This window comes from Apis florea, unplaced genomic scaffold (assembly GCF_048593485.1).
Source record: "Apis florea isolate Af1SG1 unplaced genomic scaffold, ASM4859348v1 contig_2274_pilon, whole genome shotgun sequence".
NCBI lineage: Eukaryota > Metazoa > Arthropoda > Insecta > Hymenoptera > Apidae > Apis > Apis florea.
The window spans coordinates 1,454,790-1,480,764 of record NW_028256550.1 but is presented as its reverse complement, the minus strand read 5'-3'; the positions used below and the strand labels follow the sequence as shown (position 1 = coordinate 1,480,764).

The following is a 25,975-nucleotide window of genomic DNA, read 5'->3' as shown; positions in this document are numbered from 1 at the left end:
ATTTCTCACGCGAAAAGAATGTTTCAATCCTTGCACGCGTTTCCCTCGAATCTCTTATATCGGACGTATGAAGAGTAATTTGCTAGGAGCTCGGTCGCCAAGTCTCTTCTCTGTCAAGAAAATGTCCGCTCTGGGGAAGAGCGTTTTTTTTTTTCCTTTTTCCGTTCGCGGTACGCGAGGTTGACTCATTTCAAGTAGTAGTAGTTAGTAGTAGTAGTAATAGTAGTAGTAGTAGTAGTAGTAATAGTAGTAGTAGCGTTTTAGATCCACTGGAGAGACGTTATTCACCGCTCGTTATTCGAAAAAAAAGAAACGCGGAGGCCCAGGTACGTAGAATCATTTACGTTTCAACCAGGTTTTTTTTTTCTTTTTTTTTTTCCTCTTAATGATTTTTCCAGATTCACGGCCGAAATTAGTCCCCTTTGACTCGTTTTTTTCCTCTCTCTCTCTCTCTCTCTCTCTTTTTCTTCGCTCTCACTTCTTCGGTGCTTCTTCCTTGACTTTCAAGTTTCGACGCGACCGTTCATTTTTGTACTCTCTCTTGAAAACGAGTAACAGTCTGCACGAGGTTTTTATTTTCCCTCCTTTTTCCCTCCTTCTTCCTTCTTCCCCTTTTCTTTCTTTCTTTTTTTTTTCTTTTTCATTTATCTTTCGTTTATCTTATCTCTTTTTTTTGGAAAGGTCGCTCGGTAAAGATGATATTGGCTGAGGATCTGGTACGGTTAAACGAACTTAACGCGTGATGGCGCGTTAAGCGTATTAGACTATCGTCGTATTTCAACGTCCGTTTGAATTCCATTTCCCTACTTCGCTTCTCTAAGTTTATTCTTCCTCTTCTTTCTTATTCTCTTTCTCTCTCTCTCTCTCTCTTTCGCTTCCCCACACACGCATATCAAACGCTCGACATTCACGTGTCTCACTACGCTCTCTTAACCTTTCACGCCATCTATCCGCTCATTCGCAACCTTCGTCTTCTCTTCCTTTCATCCACTCTTCACTATTTTATCCCATGATAACTTTTCTTTTTTACTATTATGCCCCGCACTCGAACAAGTTAATCGGTAAAAAATCGTTCGTTTCGCTCAAATATTTTGCCTACGAGCGCGAGCCGCGATAAACGCGTGTATATATGTGTGTTTTATATATATGTATGTATGTATGTATGTATGTATGTATGTATGTATGTATGTATGTATGTATGTATGTATGTATGTATATATAACGCACCTATCCGACATATCCAATAATTTCTTAATAGCTAAAGATTGTGTGATACAGATAATCGTCTAATATAAACAGCGGTTCGAAGCGTGGATGTTTTCCATTATCTACGATTTCATCTTCCAACTCTTTCCTTATAATTATTAATACCACTTTTATTCACCAGCCACCATTTCCCTTTTCCCCAATATTCTGTCTTTCCCATCTTTTCCTTTTTCTTCTATTCTCCATTCATTCACGCATACACAAAGTTCTGTTCCATCTTTCTCATCGGTCATTCGCTCATTCTCTCTTTCTCTCTCTCTCTCCCTTTCTTTCTCTCTCTCTTTCTCTCTCCTTTCATGCTCCACCAATCTTAAACCTCGCAGTTTCGCGTCAAATCAGGTACTCGCTATCACCTCTTATCCATATCGAATCACGTTCACACTTTAATCGTACACGTTTTAATCGTACACGTACCGGCCCCGAATTATCCGAAAACGACGGCCGCATCCTTTCATCGAGGAGAGGGCAAGCTTGGTGTTACCCGATCCCGCTTCGATCCCTCCTCCGATCCCTGTCTCAATCGGTTCTCTCGAGATGGCGCCAAACGATCGACGAAAGGAAGGGACAAACTGCCCTGGCGCTCCGTTCCCCCCGTTCTCCGATTTTCCTTCTTTGCCCTCGGCCCTTGCCGTCTCGTAGTGCGAAAGAAGGGACGAGAAGTGATCACAGGAGAAGGAGGAGGAGGAGGAGGAGGAAGATGGAAAAAGAAGAGTACACATCTCGGCGGAGAGGGACAGGAGAGCGGAGAACGATCGTTCCTCGCGGTGGCTCGCGCTCGATTCAGCGCTACGAGAAAAGGGACGAGCGAACGGGCAAGGAGAGAGGAGGAACTCCTGGAACGTGTCTTCCCGCTTTACAGTCAACGTTTTTTCGGAAGAGACGATCCGCGAGCGCGGGCCGCGACTCGCAGGGAGAGGCCGCGAATCGTGGCCACTTTATATATATATATATATATATACGAATTTATAACCTATGCAGATATATAGATAAATACGTACACGCGTGTACACGCGCACGCGCATGCGTGGCCTGTGTACACGCGTGCATCGATATCGGTATCGGTAACTAACGCATGCTCCATCTCGGTCGGACGAAAAGGGGTTCACGGCGATGGTCCGTTTTCTTCCTTCTTGTCCCCTTGACGTGGACTCCCTTTCTCTTCTCTCCTCTTCATCGCTTCTCGACCACGTCCCATTTTGTTTTCCATCGCGTGTTCAGCTCGCTCGCGCCGTTGCCCCATCGTCGGTCTCATCGACGAGCTTTATCTGCCGATGAGCGCGTCGTCCCTCCCTCCTTCTCCCTTCTTTTTCTTCTTCCCCTCTTCTGGCCGGTTTGTCCTTGGTGTCCGTGCGCGCGCACCGCGCAAACTCGGGAGAGACGAAAAGTAGTTGCCGGTGAAAGTTGTGCTCGGTGCGGAAAGATGATGCGATGTACGACGTATTTGGCCGGTGGTGGAGGAGGCGGCGGCTGCGATGGCTGTGGCGGCACGACGATGGATCGATGGTCTCGGCCGTGGCGATGGCGAAGGCGGCTGGTTTAGTGCACGACCGGTAAACACGTCCAAGTAGCAATGGATAGCAGAGTAAAAATAACTCACAGTGGAATAATAATCGTGATGGTTGCGTTTATAGAGCGGTAATAGAATGGTAATAGAGCGATAATAGCGATAGTAATAGAATAGCGATAGTACCGACGATCAGTGGATAGTGGCTGTAATAACGGTATTTTCGGGCTGTGTTTCCCGAGGCAGGTAGGTATGCGAGCAAGGGTGAGACGAAGTGTCGGACGGGCCGGGGATCTCGAATGAATGGCAGGGTGGGTGACAGCGGTCGGTAGGAGGTTCTCGTAGGGGGAGGAGGAGTTGGTACGTAGAAGTGGTAGTTAATTAGCTAGGGTTGCGAGATAATTAGGGACAACGCAGCTGGGGTTAACACCAGCGGTACGGCACGGTTCGGGGTCGATCTGCACCCTCTTTCACCAACGGCTTATGAAATTCTCGACCTGGCCGTGAATGAATCGTCGCCCAACAGTGCTCGCAATAGTACTGCAAGAAAAAAAACACGATCGATCTTTCACTATTTTTTCCCTCCGATTTTTTTCATCGGATCGAAATAATATTCGTTTACCTGTAGGCAGGTGACATTCGCGCAAAAGAACGGCGCGAACTTGCCTCCGCAACGTTGTCCCTGACACTCGTCGCACATTTGATCGTCCAGAACGTACGGTTTGACTTCGACCTGAGAAAAACAGGAGAGAAAAGAAGAAGATGCAATCGAATTATATAATATGATGGAAAGTCCTAGCGCGTACTTACTCTTTTGTCTATGTCGCCGTGCTGTAACTGGACGAATCTGGCCGATATGGCAGCTATATAGCTCTGTTGATTGCTGAAAGCGACCCTGCCGGCGCCCTTCGGATATTTCAACTCGGGATCGGTGTCGATGCCGGCGTAACACACGCCCCCGTAAAGCCGGTCCATGATCATCGCCAGCTCGACAGCTTTCAACGGTCTGGGAACACCACCGACGAACACCGTTTTCCGCGGATCCAAAGGCATCGAAGCGTCCAATACGAAATCCGCGTCGCTCAGTCGCCACGGTCGAATTTGTACCGGTTTGTCTTTCGTCGTTGGCGAACTGACGCACAGATACAGTTTCTCTTCGTCTTGGATGCACGCGTCGATCAACTGTTGCACGGACGCCTCGTCCTATCCCGTTCGAGGGAAAAATATCGAGACGATATGATAAGATTTCCAATTTTTAACTTAATCGAATCGAAACGAAACCATCCGAAATTTTACCTGGAAAAGCAAGAAAGCGTAGCCCTTCGGTGGAAAGTAAGATTTACTCTCAGCTTTGTGGGGCCAATCGACGACCAACGACCCGAAACGGCGAAAGCTCGCTTTGATCTCCTCTGAAACGAGAGAAAGAGACAATAAAGATAAACGGATAAGAGAAGAGGAAGAAGCGGGGGAAAAACGGACTCACCCTCGTCGATGTCCGGTGGCAGGCCACCGACAAACACTTTCCTAGAGAAGCGTTCCCCGGTTTCACTGCCTTGACTGTGAGGACTGCTCCGACTCGGGGAGGAAAGCGGTGCCGTCTGAGATCCGGTTATCCCGCTACCGACGCCGACCCCAACACCGACGCCCACGCCGACACCCACGCCCACACCGACCCCGACCCCAACACCGACACCGACCCCGACCCCGACTCCACCGACGCCGTCCAATTGGCTGGGCGCGTTAGGATCCTCCAGCAGCGTGCCGCTCTGATCCTCCAAACTCGGGAAGAACGGTGATTTGCCTGCAACCACACGCATCCTACAGTTATTACTATATCAACTCGAGTATCTATCTCCTTTCCTCTCGCCTCTATTCCTTTTCCACGCCGTCACTAAACGAGTTTCCATATATTCGAGAGCGAATTTTTTTTTTTCTCGAGGATAATCAAAGGATCGCTTCGAAGAAAAAGAAAAAAGAAAAAAAGGAAGAGAAGAGGTCTTTCGACTCGTCGAATAACACGGTCGTGTTCGTGGTAACCTAGTCGCGTATGCACACGGCCGAGTGTCAACGATTCGAGTGGGTATTGTGGACGCGTGGACGACAAGATGGTTAGGTGAAATCGAAGGAATTTTGAAACGGGTTAAAATGAATAAAACTCACTGTATCTTCTTCTCACGGGGAATCTCGCTCTTCTAATGAACGTCGCCATTCTTGGCGGCGGGCTCGTGTACGAAACGTGTAATGGAAAAGGGGATTGCGAAATCGGTTAAACGTAACCGCTTTTTTTTCTTCTGCCGTCGCGAAAAGAGAAAACAGAAAACGGACAAAGCGTACACGCAACCAGGCGGAACAATCGAGTTTTATTGTTCAACCTTCATCTTTTTTTTTTTTTTTTCCTCCTCTCGTTCGCCGCCGAAAGATGGATAGTTTCGTCGCACGCGAAGCCGTCTGCTTTTCCACAAATTCGAGAGATCAAGCCTCGATCGTCTTTCGTCCGTCCTACGAGTCGAATCGGAAACAACGGAATCGTAACGATCCCCCTCCTCTCCTCCGCTCGGTGTGTGTGTGTGTGTGTGCGCGCCACCGATAACACGGGATGGACGCGTAGTGTCCATCGTGCCGTGGTCGCCCGCCCACCCCTTTCACCCGTTTCCCGGTTTGGTGCAGTATCGATTACTCGAGCCACCAGCTCGCCAAGGGCCTCGAACGGCTCCCGGTTCGAGGCGATCTTCTATTAATCGACGCGGCGCGTGGACTCGTTTCGTCTTTCTTTCTCCGTTCGCGAGATGAACTTCGAGGAGCGATATTTTTATCAGAAAGGAGAGGAGAAAAAATAGTCGTCTGCCGAGGATTAAGGCATTTAAGTTTTATTATAATTGGGATTTTTGTAAACGATTTTAATTTTAAATTTTAAAAGTCGAAGTTTTTGTTAAACGATGATCATTAAATGAGAAACGCTTTTGGAAATATATCGTTTTGATGAAATTTTCTTTCAATTCAACATGTTACAACATGATTCTTCTTATATTGGAGGAAGAAGGAAATTTTATTTCAAGATACAGAGAGTTTCTAAAACTAAATAATTTCTTGTTAAAAATAAGTTATTTTTTAAACAATTCTAATTCGTAAATGATAAAGTTAATTTTCATGCGACTCGTATATGACGTTCAAAAAGAAGAAAATTAACCTTTCATTTTTAATTTTTCCCAACGAGATATTTTATTTATCTGTTGGATAACATCGTGTTAAAATTATCCAGACGAATTAATTGAAAATGTGAATTCCTACTTGCAAAAACTTTTATCTATTGCAGATTTATGGGATCACATGGTATAAGAGCACGCTGCTGATTACCACTCCACGGCATCCCTTTCATTGATTATTAATTTTCATTCATTCATTTCGTTGTTGAACGAAAATGATTGTGCATTTATTAAAAGAGTAATCTTCTCGTTTTAAATTTTTACAATAAAAATATATAATTTATATTAATCGAATTAATTGTACGAAAATTGATAGTCACTTTGCTTATATAATATATATATAAGCAATTTTAATCTTTAAAGTTTCTTTTTCCTCCACTCCCCGATCTCCTCTTAATTATCCCACTAATTTTTGAAAGTAGGCTCGGCCACAGAGGGTAAGACCTTTCGTTCTCAAAAACAGTTTGAAAACGCGATGCGATAGCTGCTGGCCTGCCATGCAAATTGCGGAACGATGTCACGCGAGCATTAAGGGAGCGCTGGGGACGTGGCCCCTTTCTTTTTCGCCATTCTTTCGAACGATGTGTAATGCATTAACGATAATATGTCCGTATGTGTGTCTTGATATCGACTTTATCGACCAAGTTCGAGCAAATATCAATTTTTGAGAACAACGAGAAGGAGTGGAATTGAGTTTTCGTTTCAAGCGTTTTAATCTTTTTCAGAGCTTTGATTTGTTTGAGATGAGATTCGTTTTTCTCTGAAACTGGATCATTTCCTCCGTTTAAAAAAATCTCGAGTGTTTTGCTCGAAAGAAAACGAAGGGAAAGCAAATCTATTGTACGTATTAATTAAAAGCTTTGAATGAAAATTATCTGTATAAAGTGGATGCATTTAAGAAAATCTCTAAAAAGACTATCAGAATAAATAATTCTATATTCCTGAACTTGTTGTTGGATTCGAATAAGATGAGTGGAAAATTTCCTAGGATCCAAATTTTTTCACAAATTATTGATTTAATTAATAATTCTCTAGTTACATTCTAACCTAACCTCAATTTTTCTGCATTTTCATATATAATTCCATAGAATTTGTTTGTTATTTAATTTTTTATTTTAGAATCTGATATAGATTTCTTTCTTCTGATCTTTTTGTTTCAAAACCAGAGTATTTAAGTGTATTGAGTCAGGTGTATTTTATATTTCACATTTGAACATCTGTACGAGAACAGTGTTTCACCCAATGTTTGGCATGAATAAATAAGTGGTTAAAAAAGGTTATAATTGTTACATCTGTTGTTTTTTTTTTTTTTTCGATCAAAGTTATTTGAAATATTTTTCATTCAGCAATCATGTATAATTCCGTCTCTTTTTGTAATTATGTGTCAGAGTTTTCGTTTAATTTTTTAATATCGATCAAATTAATAAAATATTTGGAATCGTACAATTCGAATGTTTCATTCGTTTATTTATATCATAAGTTAAAAATTAATTTGTTGCATACGAAATAACTAATTAAATTAAATGTGAAAAGGAACCATTTAAAAATTGTGACTAAATGTACTATTAAATGTTTGTTGCGTTGTTCAAAGCTTGAAATTAAGTTTAAGGGGAATATAGAGGTAGCATAAACGAAACATTTGAATAGGACATTGCAATTACTTATCTCAAAAATAGCAGAAATTTTTTTCCTCGCGAAATTAAATTCTTTTTATCGCAACATTATGACATATTCAAACGATATAATAATTAATTTGAAGTCGTTCAATTAAATTTTTCCTGTTTTCTCGAAATGTTTAATAAAGTATCTTTTGTTGTGTCGTTGTTGTGTTTTAATTTGATCAGAATAATAATAAAATGATATATATTTTTTCTTTAACAAATTAATTTTTCAATATTTCAGTTTTCAATATATGAACATGGAATATATGTAGAAAATTTATGATATTAAAAAGTAAAAAGCAATTTTTAATTTTATTATTGATTTTTTAAGATTATAAATCGTTTTCTTATTAAATGAATTATCTTTTGTTTTTTGAATTTTATAATTTTTTTTTTCTAACATATAAATTTATGTAAAACTTAGCACGATAAAATAATAATTATAAAATTTTAATGTTAATATTATCTTATTCTTCGTTCATAGATACACATATCCCATTCAATACAATTTATGAAAAAATAAAAAGGAAGGTTAATACTACATTTTTATGATAAAATAACTGATCTTTCAAGTAGTAAACAATGATGGAGTAATGATTGTTTAATTTTTTTTTGTTAATGCCTGTAGAATAAAGTATGTTTATATTATCTTTTCTCGACATCTCGATTTCAATAATATTTTATTATAATTAAATTATTGATAATTAATACAGACTTCAAGAAACTTATAAAATTTTAGCAACAAATTATTTACCATCAATGTAACAAATTAAAAAATGTAAACGATAAGATAGAAAACCAAGATTAATTATTAATGATAATTAATTAGAAATTTCAATTGTAACATTTTTAACCTGATTTTCCTCATTCAACGAACAAGCTGTATCGAATACATTGAACGTTATTTTCCATGAATTTGTAAATGTAAATTGAAATCCTTATTAAAAATTCATTTTTCTTCCGTAACAACTTAACGTGCAAGATTTATTTCACAGTTTTATTTAAATTGCACATTTTTTTTAAAATATCATACATGTCTGAGTGTTAAAGGTAAATTAGCAAAATTTGTAACTTTATATAAGTATATATAGTAGAATCCGCTCAGTTTCTTTCAAACTTCAGCAATTAGAGAGTCTTGGACAAACTTGTGTCGAGAAATCGAAATTTCCATGGCTAAGCAGAATTAAACACGTAATTTCCGTTTCGATGCATAATATTACGAAACGTGTTAAAAATCGAATGATAATTTTAATAATCTGTGACGATTTATTAAAACATAATAAAAAGTGTCGTGAATCGTCAGTATTTGCCATCCACGACAAATATATCAAATATTTATCGAAATGAATATAGACGATTTATTACTTTCAACGTAGTTCAGTAAATATCTATGAGTCGCAAACTCATGATTTTACTATTTGGCTGACATCTTGTTGCGTTCAAAGCAAAGGTTAAAAGTCCATTATCCTTATTTATTTTCTCTAAACAAAAATAAAATAGAAAATCAGCCTAATTTATTACCGGCAAATAAGACTAGCAAATAAAACGTCGATATAAAAGATATATCGTATAAACACATAAAAATATCACACCGGTAAAATCCAGCTTCCCATTATTCTCCACGAAACAAGTCACTTTTAAAACTTGTTATATTTCAGAATTATTTTTCATTAATCATTCCTTCAATTGTGAAACATCTATTTTTTTAAACGAGAACGAATCAACAAAATTAACTCATAACGTAATAACGATAACAAAGATCCTTATAATTCCCTTCGTTCGAGAACAAATTGTATTCAGCGATCTCGTTTCGACCAACAGATATAACCTAATACTGGAAAAGACGAATTTTTTTCCTTCTCTTTCTCTCTCTCTCTCTCTCTCTCCCTCGTACAATGCAATGGTAATTGGGAACATCATTCTAACGCGGCGACGACGCTGCGAGGTTCTACGGATCAATATTACAGGTAGCGCTGCCCTCGGCCACCCTACCATTTCTTCCCCCTACCATTCGTCACCCTTTAGATACACCGTGCCGATATCTTAGCCGTGCGTGCGTGCATGCATGCATGCATGCATGCATACGCCAGGGGGCAATATTCGCGAAAAAATTTCGTATCTCCTTGAATCGGGGCTAAATTATCCAAATTTCGCCCCGATTAAACCGAGAGCTGGTTTTTCCTTTTTTATCTCGAAAATCGAGAAAATCGCTGCTTTCACCGATCGATACGGTAAAAAAAAAAAAAAAAAAAATCGAAGGAAATGGCGTTTTGTTTTTTCCCTTCGTGATTCAACGACCCGCATTCGCGGAAACGCGGTGAAAAAGCGGTGGATGCGCGGTGGCCGGGGTGAACGACCTTTTCTAGCCACCGCCTCTCCGCTCCACCCCCATCGCCGGCAGGCAGCAGCTCCCCGTACGCTCGTCTTGCGCTTCCCTGGTGTCCCAACGTTGCTGATGCCAACGTCATGTGTCACAGCGTCTTTCTCTTCCTTTCTCTCTCTCTCTCTCTCTCTCTCTTTTTCCTATTTCGTTTCTCTTTTCCTTTCCTTTTTTCCTATTTATTTCTTTCGCTATAACGACGACACGTAACAATTGAAACGAGCCGTAAGGCGGGACACGTGGGACACACCCACGTGTGGTAATCGTCCACCCACATTGTGCAATCTGCGGCTCGAATAACGGGACGATATGGCGGTGCACGTAGCTGATAAAATTGTGAACACCATGGCGCGAGTTGAATTAACTCTGTAAAAAGGAGGGAAAAGAATGGGGCAGATAGGAGAAGAATTATTCGCTCGTTAATCTCGTGTCGATAAAAAAAATCTTGTTTGTCGTTCTCGCTTTTACGAATTGCATTTCGTTCTCGTAAGAGGGAACGTGATGTATTTAAAAAAAAAAAAAAATGAAATATAAGTAAAAGAAAGAAGAAGAGTCGGTGGTTTTTCTTCTTTTCGATGGGAAGGAGATGAAAGAATTATTAAGAGAAACGAAAAGCGTCTTAGCGAAACGAAGACAGAGAGACGCGGCATCTAATTCAATTTCGAGAGAGTAAAAGAGGAAAAGCTGACTATGAGGTAGGAAGAGGAGGATTTATCGTAATAATCGGCCATTGTTGAGAGAAGATAATGAATGTTGTCTCATGGACGATGCTGGGCTATTCTTCCCTCATCACGTTCTTCCTGCCCCACAGTTCTCCTATATAGCTGAATTCTTCCCAAAGCCTTATTTCGAGAGTCGATTTAATTTCAGATAAACACGAAAGGATTTGACTCTTCTAACTCGACAATTCGAATCAATTTATCCGCATCGCTCGTACTCTCCATTGTCTCGAAGGAAAATAAACTAGAATCCACATAACTCATATATCTTTAACCAAGCATCGAACGAAAATGATTGATAAATTTTTCTTTGCACAAGTGGATACAGTTTTTAAATACCATATTTCTTTTATTCTCTCGACGAGGTCGACGACCGTTTTTTTCAAACGACGCCTTCCTCGACGAAACGATAAACGAAAAGAAAAACGTTAATTGGGAAGGAGAAGTAGCGTTACTATCGATCGATATTAACCTCGCTTTGAACGATCGAAACGAGTCGGAAAAAGACCACTGCCGCGTGGAAGTAGCAACTGAAATCACCGCATCGAGTGCAACGCCAAGGAATAACGGTAATCGGGGAGAAAGCAGCAATTAAAACGTTACTAGAGGGCGCCACGTTTTCGCGCCTCTCCTCCTTTTTCTCGCCATCTCTCGGCTGTCTAGCCCACTCCACGATCTTACTCCTCCCGCCCATCCCCTCCTCGCCCCGCTTCCCCCGACTTTTCCCCCGCCTTTTTTTCGAGGTTTCCATTTGCGTGCGCGACTTATAAAAATTTGTAATTATGGGCTTATTAACGACTTAAAAAAATCCTGCGAATTAACGAGCGCGTGTCTCAAGAGGCCACGTAGCTTTACGACAGCCCTCTTGCATTCCAACCTCGGCGACGAGTCGTCGTCGTCGTCCGTCTGTCTCTCCGCTACCCCACCGCTTCTTCTCTTCCTCGTCTTGCTTGGTCTCTCCGTTCGTCAACCTCCCTCTCCCTTAGGCCGTCATCTAGAGACATCTAGCTCAGGTGGAGGAGGAAAGATAGAAACGTACGACGTGTGGTCGGTCGATGAAAACGTTCATCGTAAGTGCGACGAGTATTAAGATTTTTGTTCGAAACAAAAACATTTTGATCCATTCTCGATATTTCAATAGGTCTGGCAATTTTTAGTTTTCGTATTTCAAATCGGAATTAAAAGGTTAGTTTCTTTTTTTTTTCCTGAGAATATAAGATGATCTGAAACAGTTTGTTTACTAATGTCGATAATCTGAAAATTAACAACAATATAATAATTAGAAATAAGTGGATACATTAAAAAAAATCTTATAATATTTATTATTATCTAATATTTTATTCTTTCACTATATTCTCTTTCCTTGTGTGTCTAGTTTACAGGTATATCAGATCGATTTAACATTTCCATGAATTTCGTATATAAACTATGAGATACTAAACTTCAAAAATTACAATGTTCTATTGTTAGCTTTATCGTCGAAAATTTTTTGCCAGGGGCAATGAAGTAAAATTTAATGGGTTTTCTACTTGTAAAAATCCTTTTTGCAGATGAAACGTTAAAAAGAACTTTGAATAATAACGAAAATAAAAGAAAGTTGGTATCAGTCAGTGTGGCTTTCGAAAGAATCAATTATTATGCTTCAATCTACTGTGTCTCCTTGTTGAATACTCTATGCTCTAGATATTATGCATCATATCGGTTAAGTGAGTACTATATACTTTATCAGATATTGTATTTTATATTTATCATAAAATAAGATTGTGTTTCGCTAAAAGACTTTTCGTGAGGAGTACAATACTTACATAATACTTATATAATTGACGCATCATAAAAAACTTGACTATTCAGATATTATATTGTATAGAGGCAAAGCTAAAATTTTAATTATTGAATATTTTAAAAAAGAAAAAAAAAAAATAAAAGCATTAAATTTATTTCGAAATTAATTATTTTCCAATAATTTAAACGTATTTTATGAATATTTTATGAATATTAGAATCTATCTATCTTTTTATTCGATGGAAAGCATATTATTAAAAATATATTATTTTTTTAAGCTCGTTCTCTAAACTTATCATAATTAACTAGTAAAAGTTCATAGTTAATTAAGAAAAAACGAAATTTTTTTAAGAGAGATAATTTTTAAAACAATAATTTCTTTTTTAAAAATAATTTTATAATAAAAAATACAAAAATGCATTGTATTTATGTGAAAAAATATGTATTTAATTTCAATTAAAAAAAAAAAAAATTAAGACGAATAATTTTGATCGTAATAAGTTTTTTTATAATGTTTATAATAGTTAAATATATAATATTTATAACTTTTTTATAAATTGTTACATAACAAATAACAAATTATCCCAATTTTTCATATAAAAGATAATTATTTTTTTTAAAACTATCTTTCACATTGAAATCAATGTGTGCATGTTATAAATATTCTTTTATAAATAAATATATCTAGGCCTTCTTTTATTATACATTATTTTTTCACGTGATTTACAATGTTTTCTAAGACGATCTTTGTATCATTTTTCAACACATTTCGCTTACTTTCATATATTTTTTTCAATACGTTTTTATTTACTTTACATTGTTGCAAGATCATTTATTAATTTGCAGAAAATCTCATGAAAATAATGCACAAGCACAGTTCAATTATATATTTTTTGTATTTGTAATCTGATTTCATGAAAAAAAGAAAATAAATAAAATCTCTGAACTAAGTTATGAACCAAAAGCATAAATAATTAATTATTTTTATTTTCATCCAAATATTATTCAAAGATACATAAGAATAAAAAGAGAATTCATTAAACATAAAAAGAAATAAATCTAAATATTAATGTAATCACAGATTAATATAATTTTAATTGTTATTCTGATTGTGAAATAACATTATATTATAATATATTAAAAAATACATAACAATGTTATATATTTTTATACTTGTAGTAGCGACAAAAAAAATTAACGATAAAAAAATAGATTACTGAAAAAAGTAATTGTGTATTTTAATTTTTATAAATATAGCAAAATATTATGAATAGCTAGCTCACGTTACACAATTTATTTTCTTAATAAATTTTTATTGAACGAGACGTAATAATTTACGATTGCATATTTAATTGTAGGTAGAATCTCAATTTACAAAAGAGTTAAAGTAATTCTACGAAATGTAATATACATTCCTGAACGATTATATTAATAAATGCCCATTCTCAATAATTCATGAATATACTGTCATTGAAACACTCACAATATATTTGTCAAACACCATTGGTGACCGAGCGTAAAACTTGATATATAATTATAATCGAGACTTATTTATTAAGTTGTAAATAATTTAAATTCGTATTAAATGAAATGAGACGATTGTTTCGCTCTATTTCTATATCTTTTCATTTTATTTACAATAATCTTTATATATCAATTTCTCCATTTGTTTTAATCTCTAAAATCGATCATTCCACGAATAATATTAATTGATATATTGTATTGTATTACAATATTAATATATTAACATACGATTTATTAATATAATATAAATTTTTCAATTTCAAAGTGAATAGTTATTAATAATTTTTTTCATAAAAAAAAGTAAATTGTAGATATATTACTTGAAAGGAAAAAATGTTAAAAGTCTAAAGATCACGAGTAGTGAATGTATTTCCGTAAAATTTTTATTCGTTTTATTTCTTTAAATGAAAATTTTCTCGAATATCAAATTAAAACAATAAATTATCATATCTGAATCCACTTTTATATATCAATTTAAATATATACTACATAAATCAGAATAACATATTTTTTTGTATAATATTATTATTCTATTGTATTAATCAGCGAAGATAATATAATTTTGTTTATAAAATTTGTTTAAATGTACTCTTTCTATCTATTGTGACAAATATTACATTTAAAAGTATATGAAATATTCTCCAATTTAGCAAAAATATGCATCAAAATATTAGAGATTAAAATTCTTCGATTTATATTCGTAAAAGATCGAAAATTCAAAGAACACGTATGCCATCCAAAAATAGCGGCCAATCCTATTTAAACTGACCCAATTTTACATTCGACTCAACATTTTCCTTTTCTTCCATTCTTTCTGTTCTTCGAAAAATTTACTCGAAACAACGAATGCTTGTCGAATGCGCGAAACTTTCGATCGGTTCAGCTCAATATTCAAAAAGCAAAACGAAATCATCTCGAAGATTTTCCTTTTTTCAAACGCGGTTCACAATCAACACGCGCGAACGAAACAAAGAAGGGGAACGCGTGGAACGCCTGCTGCACTCTTGACCTTTTCCAAGTCTTGTGCAAGCGAAACTGCAGACAACCTCTTGCCATATTTTCAAGAGGCTGCGTATCGAGTCGAATTGGAAGAAAGCGAAATGCAATTGTATTCTCATCGGTTATCGTCGCGAATTACTTTGTTTCATCGTGCTTTATTCGTGTCGAGGAAATATACGGCAACAAAACGGGACAAGAAAATTTAAAAATTTCGAATTTCCAATCTCGTGATCTCGTTCAACTTTGCTTCCGGTCACCTCCTCGATACCGGGCTCTCAAAAATGCTCTTGATATGCCTACGAGGCGCGTTAAGGCAGGTCTTGAAAACAGGTCTCCCTCTGTCCTCCTCTCTCCACCTTCCCCCCATCTTCCTCTCTGTAATTCGCGACACGCTTAACTCGGATCGAGAGGCTCGAGCCTTTATGAAATAAAATAATCGTCTGGATGCAGAATTGAGGATAAAAGGATGGAAGCATCGATAAAAACTTCGTGTTTCCAAATGATTTTCAACGAATAAATTCGTCTTCTTTTCACGTCTAATTTCTTTTTTCAAAAGCAAGCTTTTTTGATCTACTTTCGAAAGCTTGTTCTTATTATCAATCTTTTCTTGTTTGGTATCAACAAGCAATGCAAATGATGGGCAATTAATCCGGAGAAAATCTCGTTTACGCCGCGTCAAGCGGAAAACGCAACGTAACAACGGCTGTTTACGCTGTATCAGTTTCTACTCGTGTTGTTGTAAAAGAGAGAGAGAAAAAAATAGAAAAGGTGAAAGTTTCAGAGTTTTTTTTACACGTGTTACGAAGAATTTTTTAAACGATAATGTCATGATTTTTTTCCCCCCCCTTTTAAACGCGACACCTATATTTCTATATATCTTATCATAATCCGGTTGTCAAGATAAATTCTACGTGTTATATAACAATGAATTTAATTTATATATACATATATATATGTACAAAAATTTAAAAATTTCTTTTTAATCAACTTCATGGAAGTGCACTCTTCGAGATGAATCAAGATTCGTAAAAATTTCGAACGAAAACATTTTCACAACAACTCCGTTCGAAATGAATGGAGTTGCGAAACGCTTGCCCTCTCTTTCGTTATCGCGTATTCGTTCGACTTTATCGTATATAATAATAAGTCGTTGATGTATCTACGCTACCTTATCGTCATAAATTAGAAAGATATACGTGTGATCATACGTGTGAAAAAAAGAAAATTATTCGTCCATTCCGTTGCAAATTTGAATCGTTAAATCTATCATCCAGCGAGAAAAAACGAATTACACGTTTGAGAAATTGATTAAAAAACGGATAATATCGATTGAATTTTCTTCTGTCTTCGTCTTGTTTCAAAATTCAAACAAAAGTGATCTTCCAACGAATAATCTTATACGGAATGTTACGATTGAGACGAGCTTCGTCCAAGATGGAGAGAAAAATTGAATCGAAGGATCGTTTTCTTTTTACCGTGCAACGATGCGCCGAGACAATGCACTCTCGCCGTAACAACAAGAAGGCGTTCAAACGTATCGTATGCATTACACTTCTCACGTCACGTTTTTTCCATCCACAGTGTCAAGTTGGTCGCATTAGAGCGTAGTAAAAATCTCCATGAATCGCGTATCACTGATGACAAAACTGAGATTGTATTATATAAACTTCGTGTATTACCTTTTTTTTAACAGGAGTTTAATTTTTCATCATTCGATTTTTTCCTTCGTCTTCGTGCGTTCAGAAGTTCGATGAATTATACATTATCATTTATCAAAAAACATAAAACAATTGATTTCTAACTTATAGATATAGATATCCAAATGTACTATATATTTATAATTGTTGTAAATATTTATATTATATTTAGTTAACTATAATAATAGGCATACGTATAATTAAAATGATATGATTATAATGTCAATTAATTTTATTTTGTTCCGACAAAATCACTTGTGTCGAATTTTCGATTGTGAATCTTCGAGAAATTTCCAGCAATCCTCGTAATGCTGAGCATAAACTTCTTGCTCTTGGCTAAACTTATATATATATATATAAAATTATTATCGAACATTTCCAATGAAACAAGATAAGTGAAACTTCAAATCGAAGTTTTCCTCTTGCGATTTGATGAAAATGTAAAATGATAACGAACAGATTCGTAGAAATAAATTAAAGAAATGGGAAAAGTTGCGTAGGGGAAAGTTGGTCGAAGTGAAATAAAGCGAGATATCTTTTTGAACGGAAAGATATAATGGAAAAAAAAAAAAAAAAAAATCATATATAATATAAATCTAGATGATCATCGAAGCATTTTATGATTGATTATGGCGAAGAAGATGTTTTCTGTGTGTGTATCAGAGCGTGATGAATGAATACAGAATATAGAAATTTCGATGTAACGATGCTACAATAACTATTTCTTTAACTTTCTTCTAACTTGTTGAGCAAAGCATTTCTATTAACTGTCTACGTTGTATTCTTGATATTTGATATCGACAGTTTGTTTCAAGCTTAAATTAAACATGGAAAATCTTCCAGACTATGGTCCATGATAGAAAGAAATATTTATTTTGAATTATATTATACATAGAGAAACGTTTCTTTTATATTTATTTTTCTGTTAAAATCTTGGTTAATAATTGTTGGATTGAACAATAACGCGTCGATTGTTGGAAACTCTGCACGGCTGCAGAAAAGAAGAAGAAGAAGAAGAAGAAGAAGACAATTTATGTATTTGCGATTATTGCTCGTAAAAAATTCACCTATGCATCTCTGGATCTCTTTATAACAACCATATTACATTTTTAATTATATGCACTATTCTAAACCATTAATAGTTTTTATTTGTAAAAAAATAAAGATTTTGTAATTTTAAACAATTAAGTGAATGTGAATGTCTCATCTTACGCTGCCATTTTGACGAGAACGGAATATCTTTCAAAATTTTCTCTCGCGGTTGAATATCTTTTTTAATGTTTAAACCTTTCCTTTTTTTCTCTCTTTTTTTCATAGTCAAAGGTTCATTTAAAATTTCTGCGTAGAATAGAATAAATTCTGGTTGTTTTTCGATTTTTTTATCGATGTAGATTTTAGATTTTATTTTTTTTAGATTTTAAAAATAGTGAAATTGTTCAAGATGTTAAACAAATATCGAATAATCTTTAGAATGTCGAATTGAAAAATTCGATTTACGTAAATGATATCTAATATAATTTAGAAAAGTATAAATTATATGTTTACAAAAGATATGTAAATATTATAGAAGAAAATTTATGTGAATTCAAAACATAATAGATTACATTGAAAATCTTTTTGAAAAGATTAAATTCCCAATGTTTTAATTTTTTTTTTTTTCTAAATGCAACTTGCTTATTTAATGATGTAATACTAATTTAAATATTTACAACATTACGATTTATCTCCTACTATTGTAAAGAAAATATTTAAAAGAAAGGAAGCATTGAAATTTTACAAAATTGATTGTCCCCATAAAATATATATTTCACAAAAAATTGTCTCATGTAACTCATTGTTCTTTATATAATCATCATTGATATTTTTAATAATAGAATTTATTAGTTGAACGATTGATAAAATGTGTTTCGATATATTTTGGATCGATGAAAATGTAATTAAATATTTCGACAAAAAAATAAAACTATTACAATGATTTCACCGATCAATAAAATTGAACGTTAAAATTTCTCGTTAAAACCAATTGTGTACAAGTTTTAATATCATTATTAATATCAGAAAAATAAACTGCGCTCGACTCGACTCGAAATAAAAAAAAAAAAAAAAAATTATTCTCAAACGCTTACTTTCCACCCGAGGCATTTTCAAATAAACACGCCCCTTCCATTATTGTGACTCTTTTTATTTCTCTCTTTGCATGCAATTTTTGCCGCGCTTTTCAAATGCTATATTTCTTGCACAAAGACAAGCATTGAACGGTAATAAAATTTATAGAAAAAGAAATCGCATAAAAGAAGTGTCGTGGTCGAGCATGCAAACATGTAGACAAACAGGCAGAGGTTTGTCCTGCAAACGAACAACGTCACCGACGCGAAACTTTGCCAAGGATGCTAGGAATGTGGGACAAGGAAAATCTTACGCCTTGGCTTCGATGCGTTTTATTATCACAACTAGCATTTCGCTAGTGAAAAATATCAAGTGTCGAATACATATTGTTCCGTTCAACAACAACGATCGATATCGATATTATGTTAATTTTATAATTTAAATTCGTCATTTTCCCCAGAAAACAAACAAAAAATATTTCGGGAAAATATATTTCCATTCTCGACGAACGATAACGCTTCCCCGCCATAAATTCACGAAACACACGAAGGCCGATCGTACGATACGGGAAATGTATTTTTCCGGTTACACGGTAGACTTACCAGGTAACGACCGACCAACTTGTTCCGTTTCATTATGCAAGCAAAAGGACTAGAAAAGAAAAAAAAAAAAAAAAAAAGGAAGAAAATAACAAAACAGTGATGGTATAATTTTATCGAGATTCGTTAAAATTCGTTCGAGATATTCGATGAAATATTTTACGATAATTTGTAAAATATTAAAATAAAATGTTAATATTTAACGTACCATTTATATGAGTGAATTTATCATTTCCAGTTTTATATATATCTTCTTTTCTATTGAAAATGTTTTCGGTAGTTACGTTCTGTGTAGTTCTGTGCATTGTTTAATATGTAACGCGGTCACCTTGACCTTCTATCCATATTTATCGTTTTCCCGTAGCTCGTAAAAATTAGAGACTCGAATGTATATCGTTGAAAAACATCTCGTTCGTTGGCGAGAGATAAGCACGAGATCTAGCTCTTCGTTCGTGTTGTTCGGATTTTAGAAGCGCCACGAGGCGTTCGATTCTCATCGTTCGAAAATGAACCGTTACAAATTGGTTCTCGCGTGCGCGTCTCGCGCTTCGCGCATCGAGATTTCACGTTGGAAAATCGTCCCATCAGCGGAGGATTCGATGCGTGTCTGTCACGCGGCCGATTCTGTGCATGCTCGCGTAACTTCGTTGGCTTGGTAAATCAACGTACGGGAAGAGTACAACAACGGTATAAAAATCTGCTTTTTTCCTGCTCGAGTTTTGGTGAATCAGAGCACAACTCTCTTTGAATTGTTTTTTTCAAATGAAAGATTCTATTGAGAATTCTTCGTTTCTTCGCAATAGAATTAATTGTAAGATATGTGTTAATTCTTTTTTATTCTTGTTGAATCTTGAAAAAAAGAAATTCTAGAACAAATTGATTCTAAATACTTGCAATGAAATATATATAGTTTTAAAATCAGATGAGATAGCGGTGAAGCAAAGTTCGAGTGGGCAATATTGTAATCAATTTTATTATTAGATTGGATGTTAAGGACAATATTGAAAAATTTGATTTTGAGATATTCGATTTTATCTAGAATGTAAAACGGAAATCCATTTATTTATTTAGGATTAAAATTTTTTTCCATTTTACTTTTAAATCATAAATTAAATTAGATAAAAAAAAAAGGATAGAAATATTGAAATGGCTTTTGATTCGATCATAAAAATATTCGATTATTTTTTAAAATACAATAACTATTTCAAAATTGAATCAAAGTTTTCTTGAAAAGTTTAATTTTAGAAAGATTAATTTATCAAATTAATTAATTAAATTTATTAGATGACGCATAAAAAATTCAAAAAAAAAATTCAATCGATCGAAATCATGAAGAAAATAGTAAAGATTTTTTATATTCTTATTTCTTTATCTAAGTCTGTAAAAAATTAAACAATTTACAACATTTTATAAATTTGTATCATATGCATATACTAAAAATTTGACATTGAAAAAAGATAAATGTTCGATTATGAAATATGAAAATAAATATTCGATATAAATTAAAGGATAATCGATATACCTTTTTTCATTTGTATAAATAAATAAATCGAGTAAATAATTTTAGAAAATTTGAAAAAAATTTCATATAAATATAAGTATTGCAAATAAAAGATTTGTGAATTTTTTACTTCTTCTAGATTATGACAAATTTGAAATAATATGAGATTTTTAAAATAAATAAGTTATAATACTGAAAATGAAAATGTAAATTAAGTATAAACAAATTGCAATAACATGTAAGTGTCAAATATAATCAGAATTTATTTTATTTATTTAATAATCACAGTAAACCTGTAATAAGTATGAGAAGCATTGGATAATCCACAATTTCAAATTTCAAATTCGTTAGGCTTTTTTTTCAGTTTATTCTTCACGTCAAATAATTTCATTTTTCATTATTTGTTATAATTAATTGTTATATAAATATCAAGTATTCCATGTTATTACTATGCCTTTCTATTATTCCATCATAATCAAAAACACAATATATTTTATATTAATATTTTAAAATTGAGGTTATTATACGATAACTTTTTTTATTTCTTCAAATTACGAAATAAATTAGAATACGTCTCATTGAAATATGCATATTCTGTTACATATTCTGTTGCGATGAAAACAAGAAATGTCCATCGAACAAAAAGATATTAATGAAAAACAATAATTAATAAAAGATTATTATCTCATTTAAATTTAATAATATTAAAATTTTTACCATTATACTATAATATAATATAATTTATGGAACATCTTTGAAAGATTCTAAAAATTCATTCTAAAAATTCAAACAAACGTACAAAATTAACAAAAATGTTACTTATTTATTAAGTTATAAACGAAGATAGAACAACTCTATCTGTAGTTACACTACACTTAACTTTATCTAATGCAAACTTAAGTTTTTTATAACTCAATAAATATGCTTCGACCGACATTTTTATACATCAACTTTCATGTTTCTTTTAGTTTCTAGAATCTTCTGTCCCAAAAATATTTTACAAATTAAAATCTCATATTTCATATTCCTATATCTTCACTTCAATTATATTATATTATATTACTTTTTTATGTTATATTATATTACTATACTCAATTATATTACTTTTTCCTCTTACAATTTAGTAACAAGATCTTCCAATTCCACTATATTTAATTCAAGCTCCTAATTCTCCTATCCTAGTTTGCCTTAAAATAAACCCAGTGAAGCCAGCCGGGGAAATGAGGCGGGGAAAGGAAGAAAAAGCAGAACAAGATGATGCGCGTATATCTCTGAGGAGGAGGCGAACGGATCAAAGTTTCAGGTTTTGATCTAGTCCTTTTCCAGCAATTGCGACGAAGAAAGAGGAAACGAGTGTCGCGGGGGAAGGGCGCGTTTCCTTGATTGCCGTCAGAAAAAGTGTAGAACGAGCCTGTAGCAAAGACGTTGCGCAAGCGCAAATTTTAATTGAGCGTGCCACGGCTCTAGTCTCTCTCCGTCTCTCTCTCTCTCTCTCTCTCTCTCTCTCTCCCTTGAGGAATCTTCCTGTGCGATGCGGCGTGCCATCTCGCGTCATGCCACGCCACACTCTAAGTACCATCGTGTCGCGAAACATTCGAGAAACTGCCAAACGACGGAAAGAACAAAAGAACGAGACAAGAGGGAAGAAAAAGGAACGAACTGACAGTTTTCACTCACCGTGCAGTTGCGTGAGCGATTGCAGCGTGCTGGCATTGCAGTTCATGTATCCTGAAACAGAGAAAAGGTTGGTGTCCCGATTAAAATCCGTATTTACGCTCTAATCTCAATTTTCGATCTGTCAATTGTTATACATTCCGCCATGGCAATCTTTTGTCCCGGCGATCTTGATAAACGAGTCTAGTTTCGATAACAAAAGTTCACCAGCTATCTCTGTTTTATCTAACTTCGAGCTAACGCATAAATTAATTCCGAATGTGTATATTTATATATGTATGTAAATCATATTGTATAAGAACGAGAAAGAAATGACACTGAATTCTCGAATTGGAATTTATTTAATAATTTTTGTACAAAGTCATAATCACAATCAAGGCATCCTCTTGATTTCTTCGTGTTATTGTTTCTTTTCTTTCACAAGCATCTCGCAATATATTTGTCATAACAATTTGAATAATAGTGATTCAGCTACACAACTCGTTCACTTCAAGCTCAACATTAAATTATTTGCGCGAATAGCAAGATTTCATAATGTTTATAAATTCTATAATAATATTCCTCGTTAGAAATCTAGTAAAACATTACATTGATCATTATAGTGACATTATCAATATATTATCGAAGATGCTAATTAATAACAATCAGTAAAAAGAAAAATCTCGAAAAAAGAAAAAATATCGACTGATATCTTAATGTTTCAATGATAATGCTTCAATTACGAATACACTCAACATTAAATTTTTGTTCGCGTACAAGAACATTTTGTAACATTTCTAAATTTTATAATATCTAAAAAATCTGATGCATAAAACGCTATATCGATCGTTTGTAATTAACAATCAAACAATGGTAATTAATAATAATAATCATCGTTATTTAACAGAGAAAAAGTGTGGAAGAATATCGACACATCGGTCGATAACCAAAGTTTTAGACGGTCGCATAAAAAGGTTGGGCCATGTGAAATCATGGTGGTCGAAGGATCGATCGAATGATCCGTGGTATCTTTCGCGTATGAGCGTGTATGGGCGTGCATCCACGCGCGGTAACGCTAGACGCGCGCGTGAAGTTACGAGCCGGGAGGATATTATATCGCAAAGCTGAAGGAAAAGAAAACGAACCGCTCGCGTGCGGTTCTCGGAGATCACGTTGCACAGTGTCGTAAGTAGCGACACGAAAGCCCGTTTCTGGACACGTGGATCAAACGCGGTTTCACCATTTGATAAAAGTGTGCGTGTCACCTAGCTTATCGAGAACGCGACACTGGCGCATAACCGTTAATCGCGAACGAAATAAACTGAACAAGGAAACGTTGGCAACTCGAACCTATGGATTATCCCTCTATACAGTTTTGCGGCTTCCGAGACTAGTAGTAGACGAAGAGATAACGAGCAGACACGAGCATAGCTCGCTGAACAAAATATTCAAAATGTTGTTTTTCGATTGATTCGTTCAAATTTATGAGGTGATGTATTTTCATGATTTAATTATTGTTATGAATCAAGAAGCAATCGCATAAGCAGAAGATGCGAACTTGTACGCTTTGATAAATATTTTTTGATCAATTTAGGGGGGTTAAAAGGAAAGAAAAATCAGAAATTTTTAAAAAGTTGCTAATTTTCAGATTCGATATAATAAGATACATTGCTTCGATTTATTATTTATTTATTCAATCTTGTTCTATTTTTTTAATAAATTTGAATATTTTCTTTTCTAGGTAAGGAGATTATTATACAATTATTTGATAGTTATATAAATGCCAGTATAAAATTTGACAATATAAAAATGAATCAGAAGAGAAAGTATTTATAAAAGAATTAAGCAAACATGAAGATTATCTTTTATACTTATTTTTTTTTAGAAGTTTATATTACAAAGAATGGATTTAAAACAGATATTAATTATAAAACTTTTATTAATTATGTATAACAAAATTAAATATACTTTTCAAATGTTTTAATATACTTTTAAACGAATTTTTAAAATTCACATTAGATTTTGTATTTCTTATTATTTATCCATAAGTGCATATTATATGATATGATTCAATAAATTAAATTCAGATTTTATTTATTAGATTCTATCTAATTTATCATATATTTTCTCAATGGATTATAAGTCAATAGATCGTAAAAATTAACGTATAATTGTTAATTAATTATTTTCACTATTTCTAGGCAATTATCACAAATAATCGTTTAAAATTATTTATAAAAACTTATTATAAATTAAGTCCAGTATGATAAATGATTATTTTTAAATCATTTCAAAGAATTTTATTTTTAAACGTCTTCTAAACTCTGTATTTTGTATATGCAGTATACATATTGCATATTTTAAAATATTATATCTCTATATTTATATCATCTATTATGATCATTCTCCAGTAATTCATGTCAATAATTACATTTCATACGAGATCAGTCGATGTCTTAATACTTATGAGCCTTTATGGTATACTTAACAAATAAGATAAAAATTGATCACATTGCTCAATTCTTCGCAACCGTTTCGAGACCGCGTTCGACCGTTTTCTTTAACCGCATCGTTGCGCGCGCATAAACTTGGCGAAATCTCTACGAATTGACAGTGGCGCTGCGCTGCGCGTACCTCTTTCGACAGTTTCCGCTTATATCAATCTCGTTTCCGTCGGTAATCGCGACTCAGCCTTGATACGATGATGCACACGTGTACCACACGTAATATACCTGGCAACTTCGCTTCTATCGAGCAGACCTTTCGATTCAAGGTTGTTCAAACGAGTCGTAATTTATAGTTGACGGTAATTTAAACACGTGAAGCCGACGATTAAAGACAGAGACGTTAATTACGACGCAGAAACAAGACGAGTCAAAGCACGTATACTTACGTCGTCGTTGAATAACCGCTGTACGCAGAGAAGCATGCGCGTGCTAACCAAGCAGAGAGAGTTGTGCAATCGGCTCGAATCGAAAATATCCACTACAAGTATATTCAGGACGCCCGACCGACACTTCCCTATTGCCACAGTCGATGCGGCGATAATCTCTTTCCTACGTTGCTGCCATTACGCTCTCTCTCTCTCTCTCTCTCTCTCTCTCTCTCTCTCTCTCTCTCTCTCTCTCTCTCTCTCTTTCCTCGAGTATTCTATCTTTGCAAGTCGAACCATGCAAACTTTAAATTAGGTACTAAGTATATATCAAATAAATTTTAAAGAAATTTGCACATTTAATCATTCAATTTGCAATTTAATCTTCACGCGAGGGTTGTGTGAGAGATTATTATATATAGATATTATATATAAATAATTTTCATGGATTAAGCCCGTTACGGTCTAATTTTTGTGCCCTCTTTTTCGATTTAACAAATAAAAAGATT

At 34.5% G+C, this 25,975-nt stretch overlaps 2 protein-coding genes and 1 long non-coding RNA gene across 5 annotated transcripts in view; 1 reads left to right on the top strand and 2 right to left on the bottom strand.

Annotated features, from left to right (window-relative positions):
• Positions 1–1,622: 1,622 nt before the first annotated feature.
• Positions 1,623–25,975, bottom strand: part of orb2 (cytoplasmic polyadenylation element-binding protein orb2) — a 72,350-nt gene continuing 47,997 nt past the window's right edge. For 2 of the 3 annotated variants that reach the window (XM_086903003.1, XM_086903004.1), the window contains exons 4-9: positions 22,619–22,669; positions 4,254–4,571; positions 4,067–4,179; positions 3,581–3,973; positions 3,393–3,503; positions 1,623–3,310 (exon numbers count right to left, since the gene is read on the bottom strand). In XM_086903003.1, coding sequence (XP_086759129.1) covers positions 3,194–3,310; positions 3,393–3,503; positions 3,581–3,973; positions 4,067–4,179; positions 4,254–4,571; positions 22,619–22,669 — 1,103 coding nt within the window. In that variant the 3' untranslated portion in view covers positions 1,623–3,193. The remainder of the gene's footprint in view (positions 3,311–3,392; positions 3,504–3,580; positions 3,974–4,066; positions 4,180–4,253; positions 4,572–22,618; positions 22,670–25,975) is intronic. The other variant, XM_086903005.1, reaches the window with a different exon arrangement.
• On the bottom strand, positions 8,587–9,553 carry LOC147658345 (uncharacterized). Its single transcript, XR_015290689.1, has 2 exons — positions 9,227–9,553; positions 8,587–9,115 (listed from the first exon to the last, which is right to left on the bottom strand). It is a non-coding gene; the product is annotated as an uncharacterized LOC147658345 (long non-coding RNA).
• The window catches only part of Vps60 (vacuolar protein sorting 60), a 53,829-nt gene continuing 50,353 nt past the window's right edge, over positions 22,500–25,975 (top strand). The window contains exon 1 of the mRNA XM_086903015.1: positions 22,500–22,685. The gene's annotated coding sequence lies outside the window, so the exon portion shown is untranslated. The remainder of the gene's footprint in view (positions 22,686–25,975) is intronic.